At 36.4% G+C, this 20,069-nt stretch overlaps 1 protein-coding gene across 15 annotated transcripts in view; it reads right to left on the bottom strand.

The window, feature by feature from the left end:
- REV1 (REV1 DNA directed polymerase) overlaps positions 1 to 20,069 on the bottom strand; it is a 92,291-nt gene that overhangs the window by 50,193 nt on the left and 22,029 nt on the right. For 8 of the 15 annotated variants that reach the window (XM_070571988.1, XM_070571991.1, XM_070571987.1 and 5 more), the window contains 2 exons: positions 18,008 to 18,071; positions 16,528 to 16,654 (listed from right to left, as the gene is read on the bottom strand). The exons of 2 other annotated variants lie outside the window; for them this stretch is intronic. In XM_070571988.1, the coding sequence (XP_070428089.1) occupies positions 16,528 to 16,654; positions 18,008 to 18,061 (181 nt within the window). In that variant the 5' untranslated portion in view covers positions 18,062 to 18,071. Of the gene's footprint in view, positions 1 to 11,485; positions 11,560 to 15,896; positions 15,955 to 16,527; positions 16,655 to 18,007; positions 18,072 to 20,069 lie in introns of those variants that run through there. 5 more of the 15 variants (XM_070571997.1, XM_070571995.1, XM_070571999.1 and 2 more) reach the window with 3 other exon arrangements.

Genomic DNA, 20,069 nt, shown 5'->3' with positions numbered 1-20,069 from the left:
TCACTTCCATATTCTGGGACAAAGCAGGTGCTCAGTAAATACATGTTGAATTAACTGATATGCCCAAAGCATCACAGACTCCTGCCTAGAGTTCTAGCAGAGGTGGAGTGCAACTAGTAGTAAAACCTCAATTCTCAAAACATTTATTCAATCACTCACAAAGTAGGTCATATAGCAGAGACACCAAAGTGAGACTGACTGGGTTCAAATAGCACTTGCCAGTTGTGTGTACCTCAGGCAAGTTACTTAACTTCCTAGGGCCTCAATTTTCCCATATGTAAACAGGGGATAATAACAGTGCCTCAGAGGGCTGCTGTGGGATTCTAAGAGATAAAACCTATAAATTGCTAAGAAAAGTGCCATGCACATAGTAAGAAATATGCATCAGCTATTATCAGTATTATTATTATTAATACCACCATCTCTTATCTCAAAGCAGCAAGGAAGGAACTCCAGGGCTGAAGCTGCTGTCTACCTAGAAATCATTAAATTTTTTCAATCCATAATCCCACCTACAAATCTTTCCTCCTGTTGCCCACCCTTCAGTTCCTTTTCCTTCAAGAATGTTCTTTATACACTAGCAAGAATAAGATAAAATGAAAAATCAAACAAAAACACATTCAGGAAAATTCTATCCTCCAAATCTTTACAGGTGATGTTATACCCTAGGGGACTGTCAGAACTAAAAGAGCTTTTAGATATCTAATAACCATTTCATTTCCAAAAGTGGTATAAACAAGCTGAACCAAGTTAAACCAACTGGACCAATTCAAATAGTACATAAAATCAACACCCCTCAACTTCCAATATACATCTTCATCGTACATATTACTTTTAAATACAGTAGAGTATAGGGGCTGGCCCAGTGGTGCAACGGTTAAGTGCCCACCTTCCGCTTTGGCCGCCTGGGGTTCACCAGTTCGGATCCCAGGTGCGGACATGGCACCGCTTGGCAAGCCATGCTGTGGTAAGCATCCCACATATAAAGCAGAGGAAGATGGGCATGGATGTTAGCTCGGGGCTAGTCTTCCTCAGCAAAAACAGGAGGATTGGAGGCAGATGTGAGCTTAGGGCTAATCTTCCTCAAAAAAATAAATAAATAAATAAATAAACAAACCTCAAGTGCATTATGCTGAGCAAAAAAAAAAAGTGACAGACACAAAATTTTAAAAAAAGAAAAAATAAATAAATAAAAAATAAATACAGTAGAGTATAAAACAGGCAATTTAATCACCAACAAAAAATCATCACCACAAATTACCACTGACATTTTGGTGAAGATGCTTTAAATAAAAGAGAGTGTCTCTGAGGCTTTTAGCAGTTCCCACAGATGACTTTACCAGAAGAAAAAAAATAGTATTGGTTCTAACAAAAGATTTTTTAAGGAACCATGTGCCAACTGAATTATTTCCTTAAAGTTCTGCTAAATTTTTAAACAAGCAGATTATTACTCATTAATGCACATAATAAAGTTTCTTAAATAGCATTAATTTTAGGCAGATTAATTTACAGAAAAACAAATCAAAGATTGGAGAGATTAAGATACATAACTTTCCAAAGTCACGCACAACTGGTGGGATAGTTGCAATTCAGGGCCAGGTTTGTGTTTCCCGAAACTCATACTTGATCAACTTTAACATGCTGCAAGCCTCGAGAGGCCTGGTTTTCAACTGCAGGTTGACACTGAAAAGTCATGACAGGTTGGGCAGCTGACTCATCTCACGTAATTCCTCATTTACAAAATGAGAGGCTAGACCAGATGCTATTTAAGATTCCTTCCAAAGCTAATGCACAATTCTGTTCACTAAAATCATTATCTCAGCAAGCAAAATTTGAATACTATTTCACAAATTTATGAGGGGAAAGCAAAGCAGGTCTTATCCCATCCAATTTCATGGATAAAAGAACTAAATCAGAAAAATGTGAATGAGAAAAAATACATAATGATAAATCAGCAAGACACTGGAAAAGGCAGATCAACAATTCACATATCTTCATTATCTAATAAACTACAATGTCTTCTACATATAACAGGTACAAAATTCAAGAAGTTTAAAGCAACAGAAAGTACTTAAAAGCAAGTATTTTCTCCACTATGGCAAATATAAAAAGCATGTGGTATAAAGGAAAACACAGTGAACTGGAGATCCAAAGTCCTGGGTTCAGTTTGGTACCGCCATAATTAGTTGGGTAACTCGAAGAAGTTTTCTACTACCTTTGTGTTTTAGCGTGTCAGAGGTCAAATGGGATGACCAGAGCAAATGATCTCTAAGGTTCCTTTCAGAACTAAACTATTATGAATCTATTTAGCTTCTAGACAAATTCTCTACTTATCACTGCCTCATTTTCCATTACAAGTAGTTCCATCACATCAAATACCATCATCACAGAGAACAAAAAGTCAGTAACAGTGCTTTGATGACCTGGTTAAAACAAACCATCTTTTACGTTGTGTTTTACCAGACCCCTGCTCAATAAGTTTACCCTCTATAATGGAAGTTCTATAACTGATACTGTTACATGCTAACGAAATTTGTGAGTAGAAGGCAAAGATTTAAGGGGTCTTCTATTATTCGCTCGACAAGCAATATTATCATTTATATATATGCATTATATATTTATGTATATGAATGTGTGGGTGTATCATCACACATCTCCAACTGCCTACATCAACTCCCAAACTGTCCATTAAAGTATCAGCACAGAGGATCTAAGATACATTAAGAAAAAGCATAACTAACCTATTCTTTTCATGTGTGGCTTCACTACCAAGGTTAGGCAGTGGTGGTTTAAAACATGGTATGTTAGCAATATGCTCAGAAAATTTCCTCTATGACAAAGCAATCTGGCAGTCATTTTTACTAGCAATAATCCTAAATATCTCATACAGAAATTTAAGATTACTTGCCAGTTTCCCTAAGCGATTCTATTAAACAAAATATGTTTTTAAAGAGATACACGATACTTGTCATACAGAGTAAGTGCTCTTAACAAGGGTAAATTTTTACACAGGATGATATAACAAAACTTGAAAACATTTCTTTCCTATAGTCAGTAAACACTTCTGTGTGTGTCCATTCTAGTAGCACCAATGTATGTCAATTTTATTTAAAAAACATCCACCTTTTTGTAGAGCAAACTAAAACTGTCATGAACTGCTTTAAAACCATAAGCAGGTAAAAAGAACGAAGGAAAGGAAATAAACATTAATTTAGCACCTATTCCAGGCAGGTCCTTCACAAACTTTCTCTCACTTAATCTTCACCAATTGACTCCAATACTGGAATTCAACAGTATAGATTCAACATCACAAGTTCTCTGTCATATTATTAATTTCACTTCAATACTATCTGATGTGGATCAAGGCTGCCCCAGGGAGAGAAGCCCAAGGCATCCTGGCCTACGTGCCAATCTGGATCATCCTCCAGGAAGTATAGGATGTCCTGACCTGATTCAACCTGACTCCTGACCTGATTCAACCAGACTCGTATCCAAAGTTATATGACCACAAGATAACCAGACCCCACCTGCCCTGATACCACTTTAACAACTTTTTTACATGATCTTTCCTTTGTCTAGTAAAAAAATAACTCACAAACCTATGCCTTACAAATTTAGCCCTACCCTCAAACCACATCTCTTCACTGCCCATGGGTCCTGTCCCATGCATGCGGCCCCTCCCTGCCCATGGGTCCTGTCCCCATGCTTACAGCTCTTCACTGCCCATGAGTCCTCTCCCCATGCTATTCTCTAAATAAAAGAGCATTACTACCAGACCTTCAGAGTCCAAGAAATCTTTCTTTCAACTCCTTGGCTCGCCAAGCCCACATCACTATTCTTACCAAAAAACAAGATTTCTTGGATCATCTGGATAACAATTTCATAACTAAGCACTGCCACATGATTTCAGCGCCCAGGTTTTGTTATGAAGGTGCTGGTGCTATTGTCATGGACTGCTTTAAATGTCATATACTAATGGTATATTATTCAGCCTTGAAAAGGAAGCAAATTCTAATACCTGCTACAATCTGGATGAACTGTGAACACAGTAAGCTAGGTAAAGTAAGCTAATCACAAAAAGACAAATACTCAATGATTCTACTTCTTTGAGGTATCTACAGTAGTCAAATTCATCGAAACAAAAAGTAGAATCGTGTTTGCTAGGGGCTGGGGAGAGGGAAATGAGGAGTTATTTCAGGGGCACTGAGTTTCAGTTTTGCAAGATGAAAAAGCTCTGGGGACTGGTTGCACAAGAAGGTGAATATGCACTTAACTACACACTTAAAAATGGTGCAAGTGATAAATTTTATGTTATGTGCAATTTGCCATAATTAAAACAAAAACAAAATTTGGACAGCCATGCCAATGTACCGGTCAGTACCACATCTACACTGTGAGCAGTAATTTAATTTCAGCAAAACAATACGAGTCACATGTTAATATTAACTTGAATTTTATTGTGTTTGTAATTTTATCCACATTTTATTTTCAATTCTGCAAAACCCATGATCGTAAGAGCTTGATAAAACATTATTACTAGTACCATTTTAGAGATGCTTGTGGACATTAGCTTAAAATCACACAGGTGTAAGAAGAGGTGGCATTAGCTAATAAGTGAAAAAGACATGGAATTAAATTAAAATCCAAGCCTTGATTTCTGATCCCATGCTCACTCTCCAACCTTCTATCTCAGTTAACAAGAAAATCTATACTCTGCACTTTAGAGAAAAGTTTTAGAAAAAGATCGATAAAAATAAAGGGATCCAACTTGCAAACAAAAATTTCCCTATTAACCCTAGAATCAGCACACATTCAATTTACTTTTCCAAACTTTTAAAAACTTTTGATACTTTAATTGGAGAACTGGAATTTGCTACATGAAAACTTACTAGAAATATTTCAGCACAGTGAAACCAGGAGGGTTTCTCATCACATCCTCTTAAGCCAAAATTCTTAGCTCCTTCAGCATCCTGAATGAGGTTTTATAAAGCAGATCGATTTCAAACAAAAAGGGACTGTAATACAGCAACATTTTCAAGTTTTAATAAATCTAAAAATAGGTTATAAAAGTTATTTTATAGTTTGAACATATACTTTCTTTTCTATGTGCACTTATAACACATATCCTTTCTTGACAAAACTAAGACCCATCAAAAACAACTGATCAACAGGAAAATACTTTTCATGTACATTGTAGTTCTCACCAAATAGGACTGTACAACTTAAGGAACTTACACATGAAAGAAAGCTTTGCAAACCTAAAACAATATATTCTCCTAAGGACAACGGCGGTAACTCAGCAAGTACAGTACCCAAATGAGGACTGACTCAAGGCAACGTCCGCCTGCAGCGAGGCTGGTGAGCGCCACAGGACTTTGTTCTTACCCTATCCTCCACAGTGTCTCAACTCAGCAAAGAAAGCAGAAGGTTAACTTATACAAGAGACAAAGTAATCTTGGTCAAAAAACACCTCAATGAGAAAAGTCTAACTGAAAATTAAGGTTCTGCATTTTATTTTAAACAACTGCATCATTTCAGGATGTAGGAGAACTGGCACAACAGCAACACAGCAAGAAGAAGTCTTGATGACTAAGCTGAATAAATGTCTCTTCCTGTTTCTATTCAGCTCTACCTCCTCTCCCTCAAAACAGCTAACTCAAACACAGAGGGCAGAAGAGGGGTGGGACAGTTCCACTCCAGAGGGCAGACTCCCTTCAGAGGACCTGATTCCATTTCTGATCTGACGCATGCTACACCCTGACCAACTGCATTAGAGAAGTACAGTAAAAATCAACCAGGACAAATCCTCTACAGATCTCAAGACCAAGTCCTACTGGCTAATAAGCACTTCCTGATGTTTCAGTCATGTACAAAGCTCCAAAAGAAAGAATGAGGAGGGGCCGGCCCCGTGGCCAAGTCGTTAAGTTCACATGCTCCATTTTGGCGGCCCAGGTTTTCGCCGGTTCGGATCCTGGGTGCAGACATGGCACGGCTCACTCATCAAGCCATGCTGAGGCGGGGTCCCACCACGTAGCACAAACTAGAAGGTCCTACAACTAGAATATACAACTATGTACTGGAGGCTTTGGGGAGAAGGAGGAGGAGGAAGAAAAAAAAAGATTGGCAACAGATGTTAGCTCAGGTGCCAATCTTTTAAAATAAAAAAGGAATTAAGAAACTGCTTCGCCTTCATGAAGACAGATGGAGACATTTAAACCAGTGATTTTCATCTTTTTTAATAGCAGAACCCTTATTTCAAATGAACTGTTACAGGAGACCCAAAAACACCATAATAAAAGTAGTATTATATAAGACACAAGTTCAATTTATAACATACACTTACTACCATTTTGCATTTGAGTATAGTACTGAGGATATCCTGATTCACACACATTAGAACTATTAATATTTACAACTATTTAAAAGAAGTTATATTCCAAGGTCTGTGTAAAAACTACTTAACCTGACAGTAAAAGGTAAACAACACTTCTAGTAAATAACATATTTGAGTATTTATCTTTTTTCAGTATACTTAAAAACATATAATTTTAAGACTGTGAAACCTTTAAGACATTTTGGAACTCAAAGTGATAAGCAATTCAAAACAACCAGAAGTTTCAATCAGGCGTCCAATAGCACTCATTACTTCTAATATTTGAAGATAGGAACCTTATTTAATCATGAGTCTATCCTCGGTACCCATATTTTCAAGCAGCCCACTCAGAATTTAGGAAGAATTCCACAAATGCATCTTTAACACAAAATGACTAATATACCAGAAAACAAGTTCTGTGGGAAGAGAGAGCTGACAAACATTTGCTTGAGCTGAACCTGAAAACTAAGCAGGATTTTTATGTTCAGACAAGCTGAGGAAAGATGGGGAACGAAGCTGTTAGGGGCTGGGGAAAGATGCGCCATAAGGTTGAAAGCACACTCAAAGAACTGGGAATAATCTAGCTTTGGAGAGCTGTGGCTTGATTAGCAGGAAGATCCCACTGAGAGCAGAGGACAGGCTCTGAATTTATGCTCTGGAGTCTTAGAGAAGGAACCAGGACCAGCGGAAAGAAGTTACAGGAATGCAGATTTTAGCTCACTAAAACAATCAGACCTGTTGGAAAATGAACTGGCTTGCCTCCCAAGACAGCAGACCATCACTGGACTCGTTTCAAGAGGCTGACTCGTGGCCTGTCTATTCTTCAAGGAAACTGAAGAAGGAATTTTCTCACATAATCAGTGATTAACTTGATTTAAAATTCCTTCCAAACCTAAGACTCTATGAGTCTGCCATCTAAAACTAAGGTCAGCAAACTAAGGCCCTTGGGCCAAATCTGGCCCATCTGTTTTTGTAAACAAGGTTTTACTGGAACAAATTCACTCTCATTCATTTCCATATTGTTACAACTGCTTTGGGTCTACAACAGAAGAGCTGAGTAGCTGCCATAGAGTGCGTGACCCACAAAGCTCTGGCCCTTTACGAAAAAAGTTCACCAAGCCCTGACCTGAAAGATAGCCAAAGATTACCACTTTAGGAAACCTAAACAAAACATAGTATTTGTTTTAAATATTTCTCCTATCCACCATTTCAGATACTGCTCAGAAAGGGTAGGGTAGGTTGGCTGCAGTAACACATGACCTCAATATCTCAGTGACTTGTAAGAAAGGTTTATTTTTCACTCACGCAACATGTCCATCCTATGCTCCAACATGTCCATGGAGCTGTGGCTCCATGTCATCTTTACTCGAGGGTGCAGCTGATGGAGCAACACTGCCAGTCACCATGGCAAAGAGGGTGTAATGAAGCACAAATTGGCTCTTAAAGCTTCATCCTCAAAGTGATAAATACCACTTCTGCTCACATTTTGTGAACATGGCCAAACCTGACTTCAACAAGCAGGAAGTATAATCCTCTCCCAGGAAGAGGAAGCAGATTTTAGTGAACAAAAATATAATCCACTACACAGTCTATTTGGAAAAATTTACCTAAGTAATTTTGTTTTCCTTATGTCTACAACCTATCTTATCAACAGCGTATTTTTACATCAATGTCTTGAGCCTCAAAGCAAAAAAAAAAAAAAAAAAAATCAAAGGTTCTAATGTAATTTCACACTTCCCAAGACAAATAATATTAAAGTTCAGAATTATTTTAAAGTTGTTCTCTATTCTAGTAAAAACATGCCTAGAATAAAAAAACCTGGAAATTAAATAGAAAAAAATACATCACTCATAGTTCTATGCCCAAAAAAAGTTAGCACTATATTTGCTTCTAGCATTTTTTCCCTGTGCTCTTCTTTTTTAAGAATTCAATTATCCCCTAGTTTTCATTTTACATCCTATGCTTTTTCATTCACCAAAAATTTTTTAGTATTATTAGAAATTATCCAGTTATCTTTTTAATTGTTTTAAGTCACCCTGTAGATGGTATAATTTATAACTAAACTTCTGTTCTCATACAATGCTTGGCTTTTAAACAAAACAACGTGTTAAGATTATCTTTTATATCAACCTTATACCAAGGGGCCGATTAAGCTTACTGCCTTAGAATAGACTCTTAGAAGACTGAGTTGAAGGCTATAGGCATATTAAAGCCTCTTCATATTTTCATATACTGCCACTTTGCAAAGCAAGTGTACCAACTCATTCTCTCCAGCAACTAACGAAGTGGCTATTTCATCCATCCATGCCTATATTAGGTATAATCACATAATAATTTTTAAAAATAAATAAACTTTGCAAAAGGTCTATATTATTTCACTATGCATTTGTCTATTAGTGAATTTGAACCTACTTCCACGTTTGTTACCCAAGTCTATCTCCTGAAATAGACTGTTTCTGAAATCTGCCTTTTAATCTTTTGGGATGTTAGTGTTTTATTTCCTATTATTTTGATATATAAGCTTTCTCCCAGTCATCAAATTTGTTGCAATAAATTATACTGAATAATCCTACCCTTTCCCCTATTGATCTGTGGCAAACCCCTTTATAACTTAAAATATTTAACGTAGTGCTGACATGCTAGGCTGTTCTAAGTGTTTTATAAATATTAACTCATTTAATTTATAACAAACACACATATATGTATACAGATGATATCTAATTTACATATCAAATTTATATACATTGAATTTATTTCTAAGCTACTCTAAACCACATATCTGCCTCTTCTTATACGAGTTACACAAAGTTTTAATTGCTTATATAGCATCCTATAATAGGTTTTGAGACACCAGAGCTAGTTCCTCTCTCCTCATTGTTTTTTTTCATCATTGTTTAGCTAGTCCCATCTGATTTTTAAGTTAGACTACTGGGAGAAAAAGAAAATGTAAATCAGATAATTCTCTGTAGAAGCTGGCTAGTAGCAAATGGCACTAACAAGGATAAACGTGTTGGGTCTGAAGAACCAACGTTACTGCAATAAAAGGCTTTCTGGCATTCTAAACATTCAAGCTATTTGGTAAAACTTCTTATGCAAAATAATACTGGGTGGTCTTAATGACAATGAAGCCACTCTAGGATACTAAAGGATCTTCTGAATCAAAGTTTAAAATTATATTCCACAATACTACTACTGTTAATGTTACAGAACATTCTTTGAGAATATTCTATATGCAACAAAATTTGAGGATAAACTAAAACCAACCATAATAGACAATTAAACATAGTAAAAGTAAAAGGCATATGTCAAACAGAGGACCAGAATTTACACCTAAAGCTCTGCAAGTGAAATTCCAAACCGCTGCAAATGCCATTAAATCACACCAAAACAGCACATGAAGACCACTTTCAGGTCTTTAGGCACAGCTTGTAAAAAGAGTCTTGCTCATCTGGTTAAAACAAGTTCTACAAACAAAATTTTTAAATTTTGTACAAAAGCTTTCTTTGATAGATCTTTATTGAGAAAATATTTATCATGTGCATCATTTCATTCTGTATATCCAAAGAACTTGATTAAATGTGGGTTGTGCTACATACACAGTAGAAAAAAGCAAGCCAAATGGCTACTTATGTCCCCTTTGGTCCTACAGTAGTAATATCCTTCATTATTTCTTTATTTCATTTGAATCTCACAGTCCTATAAGTTAGAAAAGATAATTTAGTATAGTTACTGATGAAGAAATAGAAACAAATTAAGTGACTTGTTCATAATCTTACATAACTATTGTGCAGACTCTGGTCTTCTGACTCCATTACTCTTTTTTTCTTTTTTTTGCTGAGGAAAATTAGCCCTGAACTAACATCTGTGCCAATTTCCTCTACTTTGCATGTGGGTCGCCCCCACAGCATGGCCAACGAGTAGTGTAGGTTCACACCTGGGATCCAAACCGGTGAACCCAGGCCGCTGAAGCAGAGCGTGCCAAACTTTAACCACTAAGCCAGCCACGGGGCCAGCCCCCGACCCATCCATTACTCTTTCTCCAGTAGCCATGCATACTCTCTTGACTCTTCCTCCCTAACTCCCTCAGACTTACCGCAATCAACTAAAAGCCACATACATCCAACCAAACAAAACTGAAGAAAGTTTCAAAAGCCTAGAGAACACATTTTTGAGTACCTAACAGGTACAAACACTTATTAGACACCAGCAAAACTACAGCAGGTGGCATAAGTCTCTCCCACATTGGAGGTTAAAGTCCCACACCCCTATTTTACAAGATCAGAGCCTCACAGGAAATGGAAGGAGATATATATATATTCACACAAAATAATTCCTGAAAGCCATCTATTTCAAAAAACTAAGATCTGTCAGCATTAAATGAACTCTTTTCCTAAACGACCACATTCATAGGTTCAGAAAACATGAACGTAAGGTTTTCAAGTCTTCAAACAAATCCCTAACACCTGAAATGCACGTCTGTTATACTTGCATATTTCCTTGTTTAATTCTGCCACCAGGTCAAAGTACTTGCCTGCCCACATGCTATTTCACAAACGTCAGCAGTGCCAATGTCACTGGACCTGGTTTGTTATCCACATTTTGAAAAAAGTAGAAAATAACCAGAACACCTCTTTCCATATTAACTGTCCTGATCCCATTCCACAGAAGAGTGCAATTATAGTTGACCAGATTTGAGCACCAGCTCAACTGCAGAACTTTCACCAAAATAAACATGCCCCGGGCCCATCTCCCAGAGATTACAATTCAGCAAGCCTGAAATGTGGCCTGTTTCTCGATTAAAAGCTATAGACTTAAGAAGACTGAGTTGAATTAGCACACGAGTGAAGTTATTTTAACATTCTGATGTACAAATACAAAATACTGTATTCATTCACTCAACTAATACTTATTGCACATCTTACATGTGCCAGGCAAGGTTCTAGGCCCTTGCAATGCAGCAACGAATAAGACTCCTATCTGTGCTCCATGGTACTTCTATTTCACTGAGCAGAGAGAAAATAACTCAGATAATACCAGTTCAGATACAAATAAATCCTATGAAGAGAAATGAAGCTGGATAAGGGGTGAGAAAACAATCGGAGGGAAAGGTACCTATTTTATACGAGTGATCAGGGAAAGTCTCTTGGAGGAGGTAACACTTGAGCAGAGATCTGAATGACGAAGACCTGGGGAAAGCAGAAGGATCAGCAAATTTAAGGTGTTATCTCTGACCCACGTTTGGATAGGGGCTACTAAACAAAACGGGCTTTCTGACTCCAAAAAACTTAAAACATAAATAAGACATAACAATACAAGACAAAACTCAAGTATTAAAATAGATATTTCCAGCAATAATGCTATGAAATTTAAGTACTATGGACCAGCTCAGACAGGGAAGGAGGCAAATATAATTTGATATAAGTCTTAATAGATAAATATAATTCCAGTTCACAGAAGTGACAAAAGGAGTTTTTCATCAGAGGCAAAAGCACAAACAGCAGCACAGAAACAAGAAAGTACAAAGAAAAAACCTAAAATATCAGAATAAGCCTGTTAACCAAAATTAGAGAATGTACAGGTAAAAATGTACATAAGGATTAAGATAAGAACGCCTTTACCCATTTTCATCTTGAAAACGACTATTTATCCAAGACCCAGCTAAAAACGTCAATTCCTCTATGAAGAATTCACTCTAACTTTCAAAGGCAATTACTTCTCTTCTGTGTTGGCACCTTCTGTTCATGTCTAACAAGATTATTCATTCTTCACAAAATCCACATTTTCCATCAACCACCATCTCTGCTCAAACACAGTTCCCAAAACACAAGCAGCATACAAAATACATTTGTTCCATCAACTAAAGTAGAGTAAAATGGGATAGAAGGACCATAGACTGGAAAACTCAACATAATAAAGATGTCAATTCTCCCTAAATTGATCTATAGGTTTCATGTAATTCCTATCAAAATCCCGGCAAGGTAATTTATTTTGTAGACACAGACAAGCTTATTCTAAAATTTATATGGAAAGCCACAGGCCCTAGAATAGCTAAAACAATCTTGACAAAAAAGAATAAAGTGGAAATAATCACTCTACCTGATATTAAGTCTTACGTATATACAGGTACGGTAATCAAGACCATGTGGTACTGGTGAAGAGATAGACAGATACACCAATGCAAGAGAACAGAGAACCCATAAAGAGACCCACCCACATATGCCCAACTGATTTTTGAGGAAAGACCAAAAGTAATCCAATGGAGGAAGGATAGCTCTTTCAACAAATGGTGGTAGAGCTACTGGATATCCACCGGCCACCGAAAAAAACCTCAAAATGGATCATGAACTTAAATTAAAACATAAAACTATGAAATTTTTAGGAAAAAAAAAGAATATCTTTGGGATCTAGTACTAAGCAAAGACTTCTGAGTGGAAAGCACAACCCATAAAAGGAAAGATCGATAAAGTGGATCTCTCAAAATTAAAACTTTTGCTCTGCAAAAGACCATGTGAAGAGGATGAAAGACAAACTACAGACTGGGAGAAAATATCTGCAAACCACATATCTGACAAAGGAGGAGTATCTAGAATATATAAAGAACTCCCAAAACTCAACAGTAAAAAACCAAACAATCCAATTAGAAAATGGGCAGAAAACATGTACAGACATTTCACTGAAGAGGATTTACAGGCAGCAAATGAACACATGAAGGATATTCAGCATCATTAGCCACGAGGCAAAGGCAAATGCACAATGAGATACCACTACACATCTACCAGAATATCTAAATTAATTAAAAAACAAACAAATAAAAACCTGTCCTTACCAAATGCTGCTGAGGATGTGGAGAAATAGGAATGCAAATTAAAACCACAATGAGATATCTCTACACGCCTATTTTAATACTTAAAATAAAAACACTAAATGTTGACAAGGATGCGGAGAAACTGGATCGCTTATAAACTGAGAGTGGGAATCAGCCACTTGGGAAAATATTTGGCAGTTTCTTAAAAAAACTAAACACCCGGGGCTGGCCCCGTGGCCGAGTGGTTAAGTTCGCGCGCTCCGCTGCAGGCGGCCCAGTGTTTCGTTAGTTCGAATCCTGGGCGCGGACATGGCACTGCTCATCAGACCACGCTGAGGCAGCATCCCACATGCCACAACTAGAAGAACCCACAACGAAGAATACACAACTATGTACCGGGGGGCTTTGGGGAGAAAAAGGAAAAAATAAAATCTTTAAAAAAAAAAACTAAACACCCAACTACCCGTGACCCAGAAACTACACTCTTACGTTCACGCACAAGCTTGCACACAAACGTTCATAGCCAAAACCAGGAAATAATACAGATGTTCTTAAATAGGTCAATGGTTAACAAACTGTGGAACATCCATACAATGGAATACAACTCAGCAATAAAAGGGAAAACACTATTGATAAACACAATTTGGATGAATCTCCAGAATATTATGCTAAGTAACAAAAAGTCAATCCCAAAAGGTTATATAGTGTATGTTCTATTTATCTAACTTTATTTTGGGGGGGAGGGGTGAGGGAATTTAGCCAATCTTCTTTTTTTTCCCTCCCCAAAGCCCCAATACATACTTGCACATCCTAGTTGTAAGTTATTCTAGTTCTTCTATGTGGGACACCGCCTCAGCATGGCCTGATGAGTGGTGTGTAGGTCTGCATCTAGGAGCCAAACTGGCAAACCCTGGGCCCTCCAAAGCAGAGCATGCAAACTTAACCACATGGCCACAGGGCCAGCCCCTATGTTACATTCTTGAAATGAAAAAAGTATAAAGATGGAGACCAGATTAGAAGTTGCCACGGGTTAAGAAGAGACTGAGAGCAGAAGGGAAGTAGGTATGGCTATAAAAGGGCAGCATGAAGGATCCTTGTGGTGCAGAAGTGTTCTGTATCTTGACTGTGTCCACGTCAATTTCCTAGTTGATACTGTACTATGGTTTATAAGATAGTACCACTGGGAGAAAATGGGTAAAGGGTTCATGATATCTCTCTGTATTATTTCTTATAAGTGCATGTGAATCTACAATTATCTCAAAAAACATTTTTAATTAAAAAAATAGGATAGAAGGCAAAGAAGTTAACCTTAGGAGGGAAAAAGATGCTTTTTTAGGGGAAAAAAGGGAAGAGAGAATGGGTTGACAGAGGCAGAGTATCCAAAAAATGGGGGATCTTATCTCTAAGCTCAAGTTCAATGCTAATTGGGCTGGAAGGGATGGGAGTTACCAAGGAAAAGAGCAGACGGCAGAAATGGGAGCTTTGAAGGAATCAAGAAAACTTTGAATATTAGTTAAAGTCTGCAGGGAGCAAGATTAAAAATCAACAATAAAACAGCACTCCCTACTTGTCTTCCTACATCTAAAGCACTATTCTTTGCGTGGTAATTCATTATATAGAGGTTGTTGATTCTATCTAGTCAGAAAAACTGAAAATTTTGTTAAACAATTTTATCACTACTATTTGCGTGTCCCTATGAAATTCAACATAATGAAACTTTACTTGTAGAATTATAAGGTAATCCTAACAATAACAAGAGTAAAAATTGTATTATTATCCGTATTTCCTTTGGGGATTTTCCTTTTTCTTCCTCTTATGTGAATAAGGGTGCCCCTGTGAACTGGGGACTTCCATAACTGGCTAATGTAACAAGCAATGATTATCTTTTTATTAACATTTTTAATCTTTTATAATGCATCTCTGGAAACTGTGGATCTAGAATGTTCCAGCATACCTAAGTAGAAAAGTTGCACGTGAACTTTCCCAAAGCTGCACCAGCATTCATTCTGAGATAATATTCTTAGACTAAATTCATTATCAATGATGCCTGATAAAACACAACCAGGAAACATATCAGTTAATTAAAATTTAACTTTAATTCAACAACTATTTCCTGAGTGCTTACACCCAGTCACCACAGAAGCACCAAGGATACAACAGTAATGAAAACGTGAAAACGTAGCTCTTGCTTTTGTCTAGTAAATAGATAAACACAGTAAGATCTAATAAATGCTAAAATATGTATAAATACAAGGAACCATAGCACCATAGGAGCATGAAAAGTTGCCTACACTAGCAGGAAGACAATCAGACAATCAAGACGAAGTGATGTATAAAGAGAGACCTTAAAGATAAGCAGGTATCAGCCAGCTGAGAAGTGCAGAGGGAAATATTTACAGCCGTTCACTTCGAAAAGCACACTAAAATGATCTTAAGAGGAGAGGAATTCTTAAGAGATTGAAAAGAAAACTTTAGCAGTCAAATCTGATAGACAACAGACAAGTGGTAACTGATTTGCAGATGAGAGAAAGGCAAAACCTAAGCTGGCTATGTGGAAGCCCAGAAGAGGCTGCTGGTGCCAATGAAACCAGAGAAACTCATGAAATAAAGGCAGTGGGCACCTCCAACAGTGAGTGTGTGGATAAGTCAAAAAACAGGAAGTTCATGGTTGAAATTCCGTGTAAGAGACAAATTAGAATTCCACATCTCCTCTCCTACCTGTAAGGAAGAAAGACTATCCTGTCCTTTCCAGATACTGGACTCAATGACAACAGGCCTGGCAGGAGGAGAGAAGACGTAGGGGACGAAAAAGAAAAACAGGGAGATTAAATGAAATCCTCCTTTCTTAACTGCAAGAATTCTGGCCCTTTCCTTCCCCTTGGCAACCAAAATGCTGGCAGCTAGGTTTATATCCTTCTCTAAGCAAGAGTTTGGGAAATTTGACACACACATCCCCCTCCACCAGCTCAGAAAGACCTATGCATAACTACAGGGGAGATTCACCAGTGCAGTGGCTCTACCGGGTCCTCCTATTTTGAAGCTCACAGGTTACAAGCCCCACAAGTGTGATGACCTTCCAATCAGCTGGGTAAGCAAGAGGACTACTGTTTCTCATGTTAAACTTCATTTGACTTTTTAAAACTATGGACTTTGATAAAAATTAAAATGAAAAAGACAATGGCAGGTACAGGCGGGATGGAAAGGAAAAGTGAAGAAAGGGTATCTAAGCAGAGGATTTCATCTTTTTTATATACAAGATAAATAATTAAAAACAATTTAAAATAAATCTCCCTCAATCCTAGTAAGAATACATGTCAACAGAGTACCTAGAAAGTAAAAAGTACTCAACCTGTATATCCATTAACATAGATGGCAACTCCACTAAAAATTGTAGATGACGTCCCATCCTTCTGCATAGTAGCATCTGATCGAAACTGTTCCTCCAATTTCTGGACCTTGGCAGCCATATACCCACCCTAGAATTAAAGAAAAGACAAACTAATCACAAAAGCCATATTTTCTTCCTCTCTCTCTTTTTTTTAAAGAAACTTATATTTAAAAAATAAATAATTAAAAGGACCTTACTCTGTGCTAATGACCAAAGTATGATGATGACATGACATAATTATAAACATGAACCATAAGACAAAACAATAATAAAACAGGCAGGTCAAGGGAGATTTTTACTTTTCCCTCTGTCAACTCAATTTTTAATAATTTATCACATTCTTATAAATGCTGAGAGCTACTTTAAAAAAGAAAACGTCAAAAATAAGTTTAATGCTACAAAATATTGTTCTTACTACAAAATCAAGTGAAAGTTAAACCAAAGTTTAAACTAATTAAAAATTTGACAACTGGTTAATCAGCATGTATTTTAGACTGCCTTCCACTATTTTCTGTGGAAGGCAGAAGGAAGCTTAAATTAGTAACTTCAAGTAAAATGAAGTAGTTTGACAAACCAGTACAGTTCTCCATACATGTAGATAAGAATACAACAAATGATTCAGTGGCTATTTTTGGATCTAATCAATCAATTGATAGTAGGACTAATTTTCACTAGATAACATCAAACCTAAAAAGAATATAAAAATGTTATTATTTTTGCTAAAGACCTTTACAAATCTATGAATTCAGGTACAATTTTCTTGAAGATTAAAATACTTAAGCTTAATTGATTTAAGTCTTTAAAATGCTTTAAGTGTCCAGAAGTGGTACAGATTTTTTCCAAAATGGAAACGACTTGTTTTTGATTATTCAAATACTACATGCTCGCTGTCAAAAAAATTTCTTTCAGAAAACATAAGAAAATATAAAGAAGAAAATTTTAATTAGCTACGATCTCATGGTTAACATTTGGGGATCTTATTTTCAAAGTTTCTTTCTATGCCTCAGAGCACAGAGGTTTTACGAAAATACGATCAAACATAATACTCCTTTATAACACAGCCTTTTTGTCAAGGCCATCTTGCCAGTTAAGAAATATAAAGCTAAATAATGTTTGCAGTGTTCCACTATAAAATTTACCGAACCAATCTATTATCATTGGATATCTGTGTTTTCCTGTTTTTCAGTATTATTAGCAATGCTGCAATGAACTTATCATGCAACAAATTTTGTGCACTAGGATATTTACTCAGGATAAAATTTCTGAGAGTAAAGTTTAGGGGTTAAAGTTCAAGCTTTCAATACATTGTGAAAACTCAAAGAGTTGGTGTGTAAAGTAATGTACAATTTAGAAAATGCCTTATACCACATTATAAACTAAAAGAAGAATGAAAAATACCTAGACAGTTCAATATAACTATTTTTATTCTTTTAAAACACACCCATTTTTCCCAGCCATCATTTTCAGCACGCCTTCTCCATCCACCGCGTCTCATGGTGGAGCCTCTGTATTAGGGAGAAAAAAAGATATCAGTTTTATAACATAATGTGCTATTGATTGATATTTTACTTCAATATCAAGAAAAATGAGAAATTAAAATAAATTCACATGTCCACTTCATAAAAGTTAAAAGCAGAATACTAAGAAAACTTTTTCCAAAGCACATCATTCGCCTGCTTCACAAGTGAAATTTGTTCCTAAAAACAGATAAGTATCAAGTTTCAATTATAACTACTTTAAATTTAATTTTTAACGGGAAAGACTTTTATGCATTCCTGACCACCAATCCTAACACCCACTTACATAAAACATCACCAAATCCAACTAACATGCCCTTGCTTACTTAGTATCATTAATTAGTGTTAACAGAACCTAAGAAAACATTTTCCTTTATGAATTGTCCTATCATATGGATCCGTTTTTTTTTTGTGAGGAAGATTGGCCCTGAGCTAACATCTATTGCCAATCTTCCTTTTTGCTTGAGGAAGACTGTCCCTGAGCTAACAACTGTACCAGTGTTCTTCTATTTTCTATGTGGGACACCACCATAGCGTGGCTTGATGAGTGGTGTGTAAGTTCATGCCCAGGATCTAAACCCACAAACCCTAGGCTGCCAAACCAGAGCATGCAAACTAAACCACTACGCCACCAGGCCAGCCCCTATCATACGGTTCTTAAACTCCTCTTTGGTATTACATACTGGACACTTAAGAGTACACTCATAGTGTAATTCATCTATTATGCAAAAAGCCCTAAAAGAAGCCAATTAAAATAATACATTAGAGGACATAGAAAGATTATCACTGATAATAAACTAGTAAATCTGGCACTCTGTTCTCCCTAAGGCAATTCTTGACCAACTACATTATAAAACCACGCAAATGACCACCAAACAACGGCTCATCTCAAGTGTCAGCGGCTTGGTGACTAGCAAGGTACAAAATCACTGAAAGCAGTCACTACATGAAACTCCTTGTAAAGTCAAATTTTTCTAACCCAAAGGGCTGTATCTTGGGACATGACTGCATTATCCTTCACAAAATTAATATGATCTCTACTTAGGTATGTTGCTCCTAGTAACTACACAGGTTAATATCAAATGGTTAGGTTACCATATATCACTGGAGAAGCCTTATACATTTATCCAAGTTAAATCAGCTTTAATACGACTTATTAAGAATTTGTTATTGAATAACACCTTAGAATATGACACTTTATCCACACACATCAGCAGACATCTTCTTTCAAACATTTCTATTCTTGGTATATTGTGGGATTTATAGTTTCTCTTTGCTAACATTTATATTACCAATTTTTACTATCTACTCTTAAATGTGTTAACACACAGTTCTTGACTTCATATAAACTCTGAATCCATATATCTGCTCTTACAAGTAAAGAGTTTGGGAGTCTGGCCATTATATGTTAAGGATACATACTGAGAAAAATTAAATGCAACAACTAATCTACTAAATGAAGGTAAATTAAAGAATAAAATATATTTTTAAAGTTTAATTCATTTGTCCAATTATTTATTTAAGAGCCTCATTTATTTAAGATCTATTGGGTTTCTACTGCAAAAGGCGAATATAAAAATCCTTACTGATGGTTTAATGAGGGTAGCAGACAAGTATGAAACAAAGTTGTAATAAATAAAAAACAAAAAAACAAATTTTAAAGGCTTTTCCCCCATTCCAAAGTAATAAAACTATCGCAGACAAATGTTTAAAACTTTGAAAAGTAAAAAGAATGAAGGACTGAAAATTCTAATTTCATTTCCACTAATTTGACCCACATACAGTAAACTCCTATTGGTCCAGGATTCAAATAACAAGACCAAAAAAGGGAAAAGGAAACAAGTAACATATTTCACTTTACACAGTCAAATTCTACTTTTGAGAAAATCCTGTAACAAACAGTAAACTAGGTAATCTGGACCAACCTTCTAACAAGGAATAGGAAAACTCAACAGAACACTTGTTTTTAAAAAACTGCCTCAAAGC

This window comes from Equus przewalskii, chromosome 14 (assembly GCF_037783145.1).
Source record: "Equus przewalskii isolate Varuska chromosome 14, EquPr2, whole genome shotgun sequence".
Lineage (NCBI taxonomy): Eukaryota > Metazoa > Chordata > Mammalia > Perissodactyla > Equidae > Equus > Equus przewalskii.
This window is presented reverse-complemented; position numbering and strand designations above follow the sequence as displayed.